The sequence below is a fragment of the Narcine bancroftii genome, chromosome 6 (genome assembly GCF_036971445.1).
Source record: "Narcine bancroftii isolate sNarBan1 chromosome 6, sNarBan1.hap1, whole genome shotgun sequence".
NCBI lineage: Eukaryota > Metazoa > Chordata > Chondrichthyes > Torpediniformes > Narcinidae > Narcine > Narcine bancroftii.
The window spans coordinates 169810416-169826023 of record NC_091474.1 but is presented as its reverse complement, the minus strand read 5'-3'; the positions used below and the strand labels follow the sequence as shown (position 1 = coordinate 169826023).

Sequence of the window (15608 nt, the reverse complement as noted above, 5' to 3'; positions counted from 1 at the left end):
CCATAAATGTCGATCAATCACATTACTGTCACTGCCTGAGTCTACAATGACCTGCACTGTCACTCCACCAATGATCACTGGGACCTTCTCATGATGTACTTCATTCATCGTAAATTGGTAACAACTCTGTTCCTCCTGGGTATCATCATCGTCACCATCTATCTGGCGAATGGTATCTTTCTTTTCAGGATACTTTCCTTTCCCCCAGGCTTTGCCTTTGGAAGTTGTACTCTTCCTCTTCTGATCTGCATTGGACTTGCTTTTGCACTTCTTTGCAAAATGGTCCTTACCTCCACACTTTCTGCAAACTTTGCCTTTGGCCGGGCAATATGGGTCTTTTCCAAAGTGACCTCGGTTTCCATATCGATAACACTCCACGTCCTGTGTCGACGTGTATCTTGGCTGGTTATGGCGATGTGAGAGCCTCTTAATTTGCTGGCTTGAGTTGTCTTTCAGGGTCATGGTATGAAATTGCCCTTCAACAGCCTCTAATGCAGCAGCAATAGCTAAAGCATCGGTGAGTTCCAACTCACTCCCTCTTTCCAGTAGACGTCTTCTGAGTTTATCTGATCTGCAGTGCTGTACGACTTGATCCAATAATTGGTTGTCCAAATCAGCTGGCATGTAATTGCATCCAACAGCTAGCTGGCGTAGTCTCGTCACGTACTGAGCAATTGTCTGGCCATCTTCTTGTCTCGTTCTCCGAAACAAATGGCGTTGAAATGTAGCATTCGGTGTCACTACATAGTGTGCATTTAATGCATCTACCGCTTTCCGTTACTCATCCTTTCTTCTAGTATTCAAAAGTGTCTTAAATGTTTCCCGAACTGAGGGTCCTGCAGTGAAAAGAAGTAACGCCCTTCTCTGCGCTTTTTGTTCAACTGTACCGGTATCTAGAAATAGGCCACGACTGTCGGCGTAGGATTCAAATTCTTCCAGCCATGCCTTCCACTTCACACTTACAGTACTTGCATCACCCGTTGGGTCAAAATGAGCAATTCCACTATGTGTTAGAAAGTCACAGTTTGCACCAGCCATGAGGAAATATTCCAGCCCCAAAAGTACTGAGTCACAGAGAAAATTCTTATCACCTTGAAGTTGTCTGTAAACCTCTGTAATCTTGTTTAGTCTTTAATTTTCTTCAAGCTTCTTTCATCCTCGTCGCCAATGTCACATTTGTGGCCCGAAATGTGAAGTTAATAAAACATTAAACACTAGTTTATCAGGTAAACTTCTTCGTTGTCTTTATTCTCCGGTTTCCTTTGTTCTCCTGCTTGTGTTCTTATCCCTCTCTCCTACCACGTGACTTCCGGTATATCTCATACATATTCATTATCATGACAGGGGTGTGGGGGGACGACAGAAAGACAGGAAATAAATAGCAATAGCAGACAATTTTTAAACAACGTGGGAAAATTGGTAGCATAATAGTGAACAATTTATAAAGACTGGGGGAAAAAAAAGCAATGGTGGACTTGACTTCCTAGAATGCCATGCAGCAGAGAAACCCCTCTATGAATGCTCCATGTATGCAGCCGGGCATGGAATTCTGGGAGGGCAGCTCTGCCATCACTTTTTTCCCATGAGTCTATAAATTGTGCGCTGTAGTGCTACCAACTTTCCGACGCTGTTTAAATTGTATGTGATAGTGTTACCAACTTTCCCACCCTGTTTAAAAATTGACCACTATTGCTATTTATTGCTAGCACTTTCGGCACAACAACAGGGGTTGAAGGGCTCATACTGTGCTATGCATAAAGTTTCTTTGGCTTGGCTTCGCGGACGAAGATTTATGGAGGGGGTAAAAAGTCCACGTCAACTGCAGGCTCGTTTGTGGCTGACAAGTCCGATGCGGGACAGGCAGACACGATTGCAGCGGTTGCAAGGGAAAATTGGTTGGTTGGGGTTGGGTGTTGGGTTTTTCCTCCTTTGCCTTTTGTCAGTGAGGTGGGCTCTGCGGTCTTCTTCAAAGGAGGTTGCTGCCCGCCAAACTGTGAGGCGCCAAGATGCACGGTTTGAGGCGTTATCAGCCCACTGGCGGTGGTCAATGTGGCAGGCACCAAGAGATTTCTTTAGGCAGTCCTTGTACCTTTTCTTTGGTGCACCTCTGTCACGGTGGCCAGTGGAGAGCTCACCATATAACAGGATCTAGGGAAGGCGATGGTCCTCCATTCTGGAGACGTGACCCATCCAGCGCAGCTGGATCTTCAGCAGCGTGGACTCGATGCTGTCGACCTCTGCCATCTCGAGTACTTCAACGTTAGGGGTGTAAGCGCTCCAATGGATGTTGAGGATGGAGCGGAGACAACGCTGGTGGAAGCGTTCTAGGAGCCGTAGGTGGTGCCGGTAGATGACCCATGATTCGGAGCCGAACAGGAGTGTGGGTATGACAACGGCTCTGTATACGCTTATCTTTGTGAGGTTTTTCAGTTGGTTGTTTTTCCAGACTCTTTTGTGTAGTCTTCCAAAGGCGCTATTTGCCTTGGCGAGTCTGTTGTCTATCTCATTGTCGATCCTTGCATCTGATGAAATGGTGCAGCCGAGATAGGTAAACTGGTTGACCGTTTTGAGTTTTGTGTGCCCGATGGAGATGTGGGGGGGCTGGTAGTCATGGTGGGGAGCTGGCTGATGGAGGACCTCAGTTTTCTTCAGGCTGACTTCCAGGCCAAACATTTTGGCAGTTTCCGCAAAGCAGGACGTCAAGCGCTGAAGAGCTGGCTCTGAATGGGCAACTAAAGCGGCATCATCTGCAAAGAGTAGTTCACGGACAAGTTTCTCTTGTGTCTTGGTGTGAGCTTGCAGGCGCCTCAGATTGAAGAGACTGCCATCTGTGCGGTACCGGATGTAAACAGCGTCTTCATTGTTGGGGTCTTTCATGGCTTGGTTCAGCATCATGCTGAAGAAGATTGAAAAGAGGGTTGGTGCGAGAACACAGCCTTGCTTCACGCCATTGTTAATGGAGAAGGGTTCAGAGAGCTCATTGCTGTATCTGACCCGACCTTGTTGGTTTTCGTGCAGTTGGATAATCATGTTGAGGAACTTTGGGGGACATCCGATGCGCTCTAGTATTTGCCAAAGCCCTTTCCTGCTCACGGTGTCGAAGGCTTTGGTGAGGTCAACAAAGGTGATGTAGAGTCCTTTGTTTTGTTCTCTGCACTTTTCTTGGAGCTGTCTGAGGGCAAAGACCATGTCAGTAGTTCCTCTGTTTGCGCGAAAGCCGCACTGTGATTCTGGGAGAACATTCTCGGCGACACTAGGTATTATTCTATTTAGTAGAATCCTAGCGAAGATTTTGCCTGCAATGGAGAGCAACGTGATTCCCCTGTAGTTTGAGCAGTCTGATTTCTCGCCTTTGTTTTTGTACAGGGTGATGATGGTGGCATCACGAAGATCCTGAGGCAGTTTACCTTGGTCCCAACAAAGCTTGAAAAACTCTTGCAGTTTGGCATGCAGAGTTTTGCCGCCAGCCTTCCAGACTTCTGGGGGGATTCCATCCATACCTGCTGCTTTGCCACTTTTCAGTTGTTCGATTGCCTTATATGTCTCATCCAGGGTGGGAACCTCATCCAGCTCTAGCCTTAGGGGCTGTTGAGGGAGCTGGAGCAGGGCGGAATCTTGGACTGAGCGGTTGGCACTGAAAAGAGATTGGAAGTGTTCTGACCATCGGTTGAGGATGGAGATCTTGTCGCTGAGGAGGACTTTGCCGTCTGAGCTGCGCAGCGGGCTTTGGACTTGGGGTGAGGGGCCGTACACAGCCTTTAGAGCCTCGTAGAAACCCCTGAAGTCGCCAATGTCCGCGCTGAGCTGTGTTCGTTTGGCGAGGCTAGTCCACCACTCATTTTGAATCTCCCGGAGTTTGCGCTGAAGATGGCTGCATGCGCGACGGAAGGCTTGTTTCTTCTCTGGACAGGACGGCTTTGTAAGGTGAGCCTGGTGGGCAGCTCGCTTCTTTGCCAGCAGCTCCTGGATTTCCTGGCTGTTTTCGTCAAACCAGTCCTTGTTTTTCCTGGAGGAGAAGCCCAGTGCCTCTTCAGTGGATTGCAGTATGGTAGTCTTCAACTGATCCCAGAGGGTTTCAGGGGACGGGTCCGTGAGGCGGGTTGCAACGTCGAGCTTTGCTTTGAGGTTTGCCTGGAAGTTTCCTCTCGCTTCGTCTGACTGCAGGTTTCCAACATTGAACCTCTTTCTGGGGGCTTTATTGTTCCTGGGCTTTGGTTTGAAGTGAAGGTTGAGCTTGCAGCGAACCAGCCAGTGGTCAGTGTGGCATTCCGCGCTAGGCATGACCCTGGTGTGGAGCACATCTTGTTTGTCACTTTCTCGCACCAGGATGTAGTCCAGGAGGTGCTAGTGTTTGGATCGGGGATGCATCCAGGTGGTCTTAAGGCTGTCCCTCTGCTGAAAAAGGGTGTTTGTAATGACAAGTCGCTGTTCTGCGCAGAGCTCCAACAGGAGGTGCCCATTGTCGTTGCACTTGCCGACGCCATGCTTGCCCAGGATTCCTGGCCAGGTTTCTGAGTCTTTGCCGACACGAGCGTTGAAGTCGCCCAGGATGACAACCTTGTCGGCTGTAGGGGTACGTTGGATGAGGTTGCGCAGGTCGGTGTAGAACTTGTTGTTTTCTGCTGGTTCCGCCTGGAGGGTTGGAGCATAGACACTGATGAGGGTGATGTGACGCTTGTTTTGAAGTGGGAGTCGCATGGACATGATTCGGTCCGAGAGGCCTGTCGGAAGGTTTTCGAGTTTGGAGGCAATGAAGCTCTTGACCATGAAGCCTACACCAGATAGGCGTCGTTCATCCGAAGGCTTGCCAGACCAGTAGAGTGTGTAGCCCGCTCCGCGTTCTTGGAGGCTGCCTACATCTGCCAGGCGGACTTCACTGAGAGCGGCTATGTCGATGTCAAGTCTGAGGAGTTCATGTGCAATGAGGGCAGACCGACGTTCAGGTCGGTGGCTGTCAGCCTTGTGTAGCATGGTTCTGATGTTCCAGCATGCTAGCTTGAGTTTGTGAGCATCTTTTGAGGGGGAGGACGTGGAGGGGGAGGACGTGGAGGGGGAGGACGTGGAGGGGGAGGACGTGGACCTGTCCTCGGGCCTGCGCAAAGGAGCTTTTAGGTGGAGTGCAGTGCGCGCAGTACTGGCCCCACCCTTTACACCCATGGTTCGTGTGCCGTGGCCAAGCAAGCTGGGACGTGGCAGCGAGGTCCTTGGGTCGTAGGTTTTATATCGGAGTGGCCTTCTCCTATGCAGGTTTCTTACCCGGGCTGGAGGGGCCTGCCTCCCCTCCTAGGTCGGTCCATACTGCCCGGACCGGGGCTGAGGCCGCCGCAGTTCACCCTGTGCCTGGATTGGGGCCGCCGCCTCACCACTCTCTGCCCGGATCGGTGCCTTCGCCTGCCCCACTCGACCGAGGCCGGGGCCGCCGTCTCCCCCTTGCTCCTGCCCGGATCGGGGTCGCCGCCGTCTACCCTTCGCCCGGACCGGGGCCGGGGCCGCTGCTGCTCTCCCTGTGCCCGGACTGGGGCCGCCGCCTCCCCCTCCCTGTCCGGACCGGGGCCTCCGCCTGCCTCACTCGACCGAGGCCGGGGCCGCCGTCTCCCCCTTGCTCCTGCCCGTATCGGGGCCGCCGCCATCTACCCTTCGCCCGGACCGGGGCCGGGGCCGCTGCTGCTCTCCCTGTGCCTGGACTGGGGCCGCCGCCTCCAACTCTCTGCCCGTATCGGGGCCTCCGCCTGCCTCACACGACCGAGGCCGGGGCCGCTGTCTCCCCCTTGCTCCTGCACGTATCGGGGCCGCCGCCGTCGCATAAAGTTTAATTATGTTATAATTATGCATGATTAATTCTGTTCAAATATAAAATCATAATACATTGATCAGGATTTAGGGCGGGTCCCCCATCATGACGTCACCGGTAGAAGGTAGAATAGTCCTAATCCCGGAGATGGCTCCTTTCAAGTGTGAAAGCATTCAGTGTCCCAGTTAGGAGTGCTCAAGTGTGAAAAGACAATCTCCCATTCCTATCCCAGGATACTGAACGGTCATTTTAGTGGGATGCATGTGTGAAAGGGGCTTTTGGGTAACCCCACCTCAATCCTACTCTGTTGTTTCCTTCTGTTCTTTACCTGCTCCCGTTCTCATATTTCTTTCAAACCCAGTGGTCTCTTCTGCTACATATTATCTTGCTTGTTCCATCTTCGTTTGACCAGTTTCTGATCACCTCATGGCTCCTCCCACCCTGATTTTTTAATGCTTATTATCTCTTCTTACAACTTTAGTCCTTGAGTTGAGTTCTTCCAGCTTCTGATTGTTTAATATTGTTTTTACTTGGCTTAGGGTCTTTGCCACTAAAATAGACACTACTTTTACTTACTTTATACTTTGGCTTGGCTTCGCGGATGAAGATTTATAGAGGGGTATGTCCACGTCTGCTGCAGGCTCGTTGCTGACTGACAAGTCCGATGCGGGACAGGCAGGCACGGTTGCAGCGGTTGCAAGTTAAAATTGGTTGGTTGGGATTGGGTGTTGGGTTTTTCCTCCTTTGTCTTTTGTCAGTGAGGTGGGCTCTGCAGTCTTCTTCAAAGGAGGTTGCTACCCGCCGAACTGTGAGGTGCCAAGATGCACGGTTGGAGGCGATATCAGCCCACTGGCGGTGGTCAGTGTGGCAGGCACCAAGAGATTTCTTTAGGCAGCCCTGTACCTCTTCTTTGGTGCACCTCTGTCTCGGTGGCCAGTGGAAAGCTCGCCATAGAACACGATCTTGGGAAGGCGATGGTCCTCCATTCTGGAGACGTGACCCACCCAGCACAGTTGGGTCTTCAGCAACATGGATTCGATGCTTGTGGACTCTGCCAGCTCGAGTACTTTGATGTTGGTGATGAAGTCATTCCAATGTGTTGAGGATGGAGCGGAGACAGTGCTGATGGAAGCGTTCTAGGAGCCGTAGATGATTCCGGTAGAGGATCCATGATTCAGAGCTGAACAGGAGCGTGGGTATGACAACGGCTTTGTACACGCTGATCTTTGTGTGTTTCTTCAAGTGGTTGTTTTTCCAGACTCTTTTGTGTAGTCTTCCAAAGGCGCTATTTGCCTTGGCGAGTCTGTTGTCCATCTCTTTGTCGATCCTTGCATCAGATGAAATGGTGCAGCCGAGGTAGGTAAACTGGTTGACCGTTTTGAGTTCAGTGTGCCCGATGGAGATGTGGGGGGGCTAGTGGTTATGGTGGGGAGTTGGCTGATGGAGGACCTCAGTTTTCTTCAGGCTGACTTCCAGGCCAAACATTTTGGCAGTTTCCACAAAACAGGACGTCATGCGCTGGAGAACTGGCTCTGAATGGGCAACTAAAGTGGCATCATCTGCAAAGAGTAGTTCACGGACAAGTTGCTCTTGTATCTTGGTGTGAGCTTGCAGGCGCCTCAGATTGAAGAGACTGCCATCCGTGTGGTACCGGATGTAAACAGCATCTTCATTGTTGAGGTCTTTATTGGCATGTTTCAGCATCATGCTGAAGAAGATAGTAAAGAGGGTTGGTGCGAGGACACAGTCTTGCTTCACGCCGTTGTCAATGGAGAAGGGTTTGGAGAGCTCATTGCTGTATCTGACCCGACCTTGTTGGTTTTCGTGCAGTTGGATAACCATGTTGAGGAACTTGGGGGGGCATCCAAGGCGCTCTAGTATTTGCCAAACCCCTTTCCTGCTCACGGTGTCAAAGGCTTTGGTGAGGTCAACAAAGGTGATGTAGAGTCCTTTGTTTTGTTCTCTGCACTTTTCTTGGAGCTGCCTGAGGGCAAAGACCATGTCAATAGTTCCTCTGTTTGCATGAAAGCCACACTGTGATTCTGGGAGGACATTTTCGGTGACACTAGGTATTAGTCTATTAAGGAGAATCCTAGCGAAGATTTTGCCTGCAATGGAGAGCAGCATGATTCCCCTGTAGTTTGAGCAGTCAGATTTCTTGCCTTTGTTTTTGTACAGGGTGATGATGATGGCATCACGAAGGTCCTCTTTGCACTAAATATGGCGCTAAAGCCCATATTTGATAACTGATGTTTCTGCTTAGTCATATCAGGTTCTCCCAATGATAGGTAAATATTTAATTGAATAATAATGATTTTGAAGTTTGCATTGTGGTGCTTGAAGGTGGAAAGAGCTGTAGGTAGTGGTAAGAAGTAAGTTGAAACAGTGTTCACTGTCTATCATTTCCTTACAAATGTTCAAAGGAAGTTTCTGTGTTGCCATACCTTCTGAAGATTTGTAGATTTTGTTAACAGTTAATTTGAATTACTTTACATTTAAAACTTTGTGTATTTTGTTTGCTCCATTACTAATACTGTACTAATACATTACTAATATTTTGAATTTTAAAATGTTGATAGTATAAAGAAATTAAAGATTAATGTGGAGATTATTGGTTCTTAGACTAGATTAAGCCCATTAAACTGCAAGATACTTAAAATAACAAGGATGTCCCCAACAATTGTGCTTTACTCAATTGCAGTTAACTGGCAAATACAGTTATGAAGTTAATATACTATCACCCATTAGTATTTCCAAAGGATGACTTCAAACATTTTACTGTGCTCGAACAATTGTTAACATGGAGTCAACTGACAGGATGCATCAATGACTATATATGCAGGAAATAAATGACAGATTAATATTGAAAAGATATTTTGATATTGATTCTAGTCCTGGCGGCCAGGGAATGTTAGCAGATATTTTATAGTCTAGCATAAAACTGAACACAAGTTACTGCTATTTGTTTTTTGGAGATTTGAGTTGTGTGGAAATTTTTAAAAAATTGAATAATTGGGCAGCTGAATAATTTGAGTGTTTTCATTGGAAGGCTCAAGTTCTTGTCATACAACATTCAGTCACTGTAATTTGTAAACATTATTGCTTTTTAGAAGATATTTCCCATCTTAAAAAGGACATGACCCTTTTATTTATTCTATGTTTCTCTCTTTCACGCCAGTTTCTTTTTTTTAGCCCTCTTCTAGCAATGGGTTGATCAAGCACAAGGAAATATCAGACAAAATGAATGGGTAAAAAATGAACAGTTTAAATATGGGCTACTTGGAGTGTATCAATATGGTGAAGGGCAGCAAATGACAGGCGCAACTCTTTGGTATGGACTGTGCAAACAAACTGCTTTATTTTCTATCAGTAATAAAGAGGATTCGATGTTTGGGATGAAGTCGCTCCAATGAATGTTGAGGATGGAGCGGAGACAACGCTGGTGGAAGCGTTCTAGAAGCCGTAGGTGATGCCGGTAGAGGACCCATGATTCGGAGCCGAACAGGAGTGTGGGTATGACAACAGCTCTGTATACGCTTATCTTTGTGAGGTTTTTCAGTCGGTTGTTTTTCCAGACTCTTTTGTGTAGTCTTCCAAAGGCGCTATTTGCCTTGGCGAGTCTGTTGTCTATCTCATTGTCGATCCTTGCATCTGATGAAATGGTGCAGCCGAGATAGGTAAACTGGTTGACCGTTTTGAGTTTTGTGTGCCCGATGGAAATGTGGGAGGGCTGGTAGTCATGGTGGGGAGCTGGCTGCTGGAGGACCTCAGTTTTCTTCAGGCTGACTTCCAGGCCAAACATTTTGGCAGTTTCCGCAAAACAGGACGTCAAGCGCTGAAGAGCTGGCTCTGAATGGGCAACTAAAGCGGCATCGTCTGCAAAGAGTAGTTCACGGACAAGTTGCTCTTGTGTCTTGGTGTGAGCTTGCAGGCGCCTCAGATTGAAGAGACTGCCATCCGTGCGGTACTGGATGTAAACAGCGTCTTCATTGTTGAGGTCTTTCATGGCTTGTTTCAGCATCATGCTGAAGAAGATTGAAAAGAGGGTTGGTGCGAGAACGCAGCCTTGCTTCACACCATTGTTAATGGAGAAGGGTTCAGAGAGCTATATACCTTATATTAATTCCTCAAACTTAGTCCAAGCAATTACTTCATGAATATAACCACTTCAGTAAAACTCCTATAATCTGGCTTCCTATGGGCTTTGGAGGTGCAGGACAGTAGATTTTCAAGACTACTGGAAGCTACTCCTATAACACCAACACTTTCATTTCACTCTTTTTACATATTACACAGTACAATACATGTTTCACTTAACCTAGTGTGTTTAAATAGAATTTTGAAAAGAGAACTTGGTTAGTTCAGATTGTAAGTTAGAACTGACAAGCTAAAGCATACAAACACTTCCAACCCTGGTTACATATTCTGGATCCTGCTCCCAGCTGCAAACCTCTCTGTATTCCTGACCCCACTCCAGGTCCACAACAGCCTGCAGTCCCAATAAACATGCACTGAATTTCAATAATGAGGACTAATGCAATAATGAGGATTAATCAGTATGCTACATATCAAAAGTTGTTACACAACTTAGGCAACATTTATTTCCTTAATAAGATGAAAAATTGGATGATTGAACACATTTTATGAGACTGCTAAAAACCTTAAAACCTTAAAAACAGTCATGGGTAAGTTTCTGAAGGGCTATGTGGCAATGGAATATGATATTGGAATAAATGACCAGCTCTGAATAACATTATTTGATAACGGCACTAATTTAAGCTTGTTTGAGGCTTCTTTTCCCTGAACAATTGTTGCCATTTCTAATGCACACGGTTTTATCGCCTCTTCTGCAATTGTATGGGGCTTCTTGGATTCAGCAGTGGTTTGTCAGCAGATATAAAACCTAATTTTGGAAGGGTTGCTCGAGAATCAAAGCGGGCCCTTTTAGCTTTCAATGATGCAACATCATGGCCTGCAACATCTGCTCCACCACGCCGGTTGTTGAAGTGTTCCTGCAGCTTAGATGGCTTCAAATTTGCATTTGAAAAGACAGCGTCACAAAGCATGCACTGGAGTTTTTGCAGATCCTCAGTTGTTCCGGTGCAAGTGAAACCAAACTGCACATCATCATCCTTCCATTTCCTTTTCTTTGACATAATGAAGGGTCAATTAATAATTTACATAACACACATAAATAATAAGAAATAAAAATCGAATGTAATTCGCTACAAAACACAAAACAAGTTTGGCCCCCATTTTAAATGTCCTGATTAAAAAAATATTAGAGGGCCATGCCATTTAAAAGGAAACAGCTCGTTGAAATGTGCTAAAATTCATAGAGAATCTCATTTTATTGAATAGAGAAAAAAGAGGACATCCCCATCTTTAATTTGGACTTTTAAAAAATCGATATGTTATCTTGAATATATAGGACAGTACCCTTAATATAAACAAAAAAACTGAAATGTTATCTTGCACCCCCTGGAATGCAGTCACACCCCGATTGGGAAACCCTGAGATAGAGGAAGGGCAAGACACAGATGATAGTCAGTCAGCAAAACTTAACATTTTATCTGTACCTCTTTTATGTTAAAGCTCATTGAGCTTTGCCCCCAGACTTTAATGGTTGCAGTGTTCATGTGTATACACTCACTGATTGTTAGCTCCGTTTTTCAGCAAGGTGCTTGTATCATGTTACTGACTTTTCTTAAAGCTTGTCTCTGTTTCAAGAAAATTTCCATTGGGATTGAACAAGAATTTTACATCTCAAAGTGACCAGTAAAATCTTCAGGAAGAAGCAGTGGGCAAAGACAGCAATAGCAGCATTTGAAGTCTGATTGGTCGAGATCGAGAGGAGTAGTGCTGTCTCAGTAGGGTGTCAGAAATCTTTCCACATGCTCATACAGAAGATGATGGGTCCAAAAGCTCAGGAGATGGAATGCAGGAGTCAGCCCCATGAGCCTGAAGTTTAATAGTCTCACGTGGTATCTACATACATCAGGTACCAACTGCCTCAATCATCATTTGGATATTAATATACAGTACTTTACATGCTGATAATTTCTGTAACTCAAAATACCTATTGTTCTTGTGCATATTCAGTCATTTAGTACAACTGCCAGCATCAAAGTCTGTACTACTGCCAGATGAACACCTATATGACACAAGCACATTCCACAGCATTTCATTCTTTCTCTTGTTGAACCGTGGTTTACAATCAGGTACAGGAGCAACTAAGCAGATATGGACAGGCACCCCCTGAGGTCATCTAGCCAAGGTATCGAGATGATTGAATTATTCAGAGTTGTATGAAATTATGAAATAGCAAGTGTTTGAATTCCTGTAGCGTACCCATGAGTAAATGTATCCTTCAAAACAAGGAGAGATTTAAAAAAAATAATTCAGCACAGTAACAGAATCTTTCGGCCTAATTGGCCAACACCTGCAGTATGTTTTTTTGAAAGGTGGAGGACTCGAAGGAAATCCATGCAGAGATAGGGAGAATGTACAAACTTCTTACAGACAGTGGTGGGGAGAAGAACCTCTGCCCCAGTCACTGGCACTATAACAGCGTTGCGCTGACTACTACGCTAACCGTGCTGCCTTTTTTCCTTTATTTTCAATGTTTTCCTTTTAATAAAGGGCACTCCTCTGGGAAATCTGGCCTTAAATTAGCCAAAGTTCATTCCCTCCCAAGTTGCTTTGCTGGTATTGCAAACAGGGGAGATACATTGCTAAGGACTAGAGCTAGTGAAAGTCCAAAACTACGAGCAACTAATTTGCATTATAAATCCTACAAAAATAGATCGGGTTATGGCACCAAGAGTGCAAAATCATAGGATGCCATAGGTACTCTTTGGTGAGTAAGAATTATTTAAGGTGATATGAAAGTGGAAAGAAAAAGGTTAAGAACCACTGAACTAACTAATCGAAAAGGATCCTTATGATGTTCTTGGTTATTTCAGTTTTCCTCACTGGGCTAAGGCAGTATCCAGAGTATGTTTAAGTTTCCAATTCCCTTTATAAAATCTACATATGTTTCCATTTTAATGGAATAATCCAAACAAGAAGTAGCTAAAAATATATTAGTGCACCATATGGGAGATATTTTTACTTTCTTACAAGCTATGATTATCATCTTTCTTTAATTATCTTGACTCATCCCTGCTCTTCCTGAATATTTGCACCCAGGTGAGTTAAGAAGATAAAATGAAGATGGAAAAACATTTTTTGTTGTACTGTATATTTTATGTTGGAACCACTTGGGTAGGGTTTAAGGTATGAGATCTTGAACATTGGGTTATTCTTGATGAAACAAATAAAAATATTTTCAAATTGTTGGTCAGTGATGTAGGGGAGGATTGGGGATTTTATGCTTTCCTAAATATTGCCACAAACTTAAGACAGTGTAAAAATTGTAAAATCTTGGCACTTACCTGGAAATAATTGGAATTGAATTATATAGTTTTGTTCAATTCAATTTGGATAAATGGATTATTTTTGTGCATCAAATTTCATGGAATATCATCAGTGAAGGACATCAGAGATTCACCAAAATGAATCAAAAAGAGTCAAAATCCGATTACAGTTTAAATCAAATTTTCTTAAATTCCTTTGAAATTGGCAGTTTGATAGTGTTCAAATTGAGCTTTTTAGAAGATTAAAGGATTTGATGGGGTTGCACAGAGGAAATCTAGAACTAGAAGGCATAATCTTATAATTGCCACAAGGCCGATAGGAAAGATATCAGGAAAGATTTTACCCATACAAGGGGTACCATAAATTTGGAAATCTCTTTCCAAAACAAAAATTGTAGATATAGGTTCAAATGGATTTTCTTAGACCAAGTTTGGTATATTTTGTTGAAATCAGAGTTATGAGGTTATGGAGCACAGATGGGCAAGTGGCGAATTAATTAGATTCATTTAAAAGAGTCTTAGATAGGCACATGGATGAAAGTAAAATAGAAGATTATGGGCTACGAGTTTAGGAAGGGTTGGAATAGGTTTATATAGATCAGCACACTAGAGTGGGTCGATGGGCCCATACTGTGCTGTCTTGTTCGGTGGTCTGAAATGCTATCGAATAATGTGTTCAACCATGATTTTGATAAGTGGTTAAAGTTCAAAGTTCAGATCTATTGTCAGAGTACCTACATGACGTTACATATAACACTGAGATTCTTTTTCCTGTGACCAGGCAGAATTTCTACTTATCGCTAATGCAAAAAACTTTACCTAAGGAAAAATACATATACAAAAGAGAAATGTAAACAACAAAAGAAATGTAAATTGTGCAATACAGATAAAAAAAAATTATTAATAAATAATGTGCAAATAAAAAGTCCTGAAATTAGTCTTTGTTGAGTTTGTTGTTGAGGAGTCTGATGGTGGAGCGGTACCAATTGTTCCTGAACCTGGTGATAAGAGTTTTGTAGCACCTATACCTCTTTCCTGATGGCAGCAGCAAGAACAGAATATGTTCTGGGAGATATGGGTCCTTGATGATTGCTGCAGCTTTCTAACTGCAACGTTCCATGTAGATTTTCTCAAAGGTAGGGAGAGTTTTGCCTGTGAACAGAACATGTCCTAGGTGGTGCGGATCCTTGATGATTGCTTCGTTCCACGTAGATTTTCTCGATGATGGAGAGATTTTGCCTGTGATGTTCCAGGCTATATCCATGACCTTTTGCAGAGCTTTCCGCTCTGGTATGCCGCCATACCAGGCCTTGATGCAGCTGGACAGCACACTTTCCACTACACATCTCTAGTCATTTTCCAAAGGTTTAAGATAGCATGCCAAACCTGCAAATTCCTGAGGAAGTAGAGGTGCTAACGTGTTTTCTTCACAGTGACATTAATATTTTGGATCCAGGAAAGCTCCTCCAAGAGAGTGACTCCCTGGAATTTATATTTGCTCAGCCTCTCCACCTCTGATCTCCCAATGATCACTGGGTGATAAACCTTTAGTTTTCCCTTCCTAAAGTCCTCTGTCAGCTCCTTGGTTTTGGTGACATTGAGTGCAAGGCTGTTGTTACTGCACCATTCAGCCAAGTTTTCAATCTCCCTCCTGCGTGCCCCTTTTTATACAGCGCACTATCGTGGTATCATCAGCAAATTCATAACCAACCAATTTTCCCCTTGCAACCGCTGCAACCGTGTCTGCCTTTCCTGCATCGGACTTATCAGTCACCAACGAGCCTGCAGCTGACATGGACATTACCCCTCCATAAATCTTCGTCCGCGAAGCCAAGCCAAAGAAAGAAAAGAAAAGCAAGTAGAGCAAGGGCCTAAGAACACAGCCCTGTGGTGCTTTGGTGGAGATTGTGCTGGAGATGTTCTGGTCTGGAGGTGAGGAAATCCAGGATCTAGTTACACAATGGGGTGTTAAGGCCCAGGTCTTTGAGTTTGCTAATTAGGCTTGAGGAGATCATGCTGTTGAATGCTGATGGAACATGCTGAAAGGGTCAAAACGGCCTACTTTGGCTCTTCATCTTAATGTTCTAGTGTATCAGAAAGGCAGCCTCTGTGTCCCACATGACATTGATTCAAAGCACCAGTTTTCCTGTCAAACCAGTATAAATCATACAGGTATAACCATCATCTGCGAAAGTCTCTCACTGGCACTGACTGCAACTTCAAATAACTTCTATCAAGAACTGTTACTGGTATTGCGTATTGTAAAATTTGTTGAATCACAGTTCCTTCCCCCTGATTTTACTTTTGTTGGTGATGTAGTAAAGGCCAGTATTTTACGAGGATGGACGGGGAGAATAAGTGTCCATTTTCCTCACTTGGAATGGGAAATGTTTTCCCTA

General features: G+C 44.9%; 1 protein-coding gene across 6 annotated transcripts in view; it reads left to right on the top strand.

The window, feature by feature from the left end:
• supt3h (SPT3 homolog, SAGA and STAGA complex component) overlaps positions 1 to 15608 on the top strand; it is a 495649-nt gene that overhangs the window by 304674 nt on the left and 175367 nt on the right. The window contains exon 4 of one of the 6 annotated variants that reach the window (XM_069886705.1): positions 9162 to 9304. The exons of 4 other annotated variants lie outside the window; for them this stretch is intronic. In XM_069886705.1, the coding sequence (XP_069742806.1) occupies positions 9278 to 9304 (27 nt within the window). In that variant the 5' untranslated portion in view covers positions 9162 to 9277. Of the gene's footprint in view, positions 1 to 9161; positions 9305 to 11506; positions 11793 to 15608 lie in introns of those variants that run through there. One more of the 6 variants, XM_069886706.1, reaches the window with a different exon arrangement.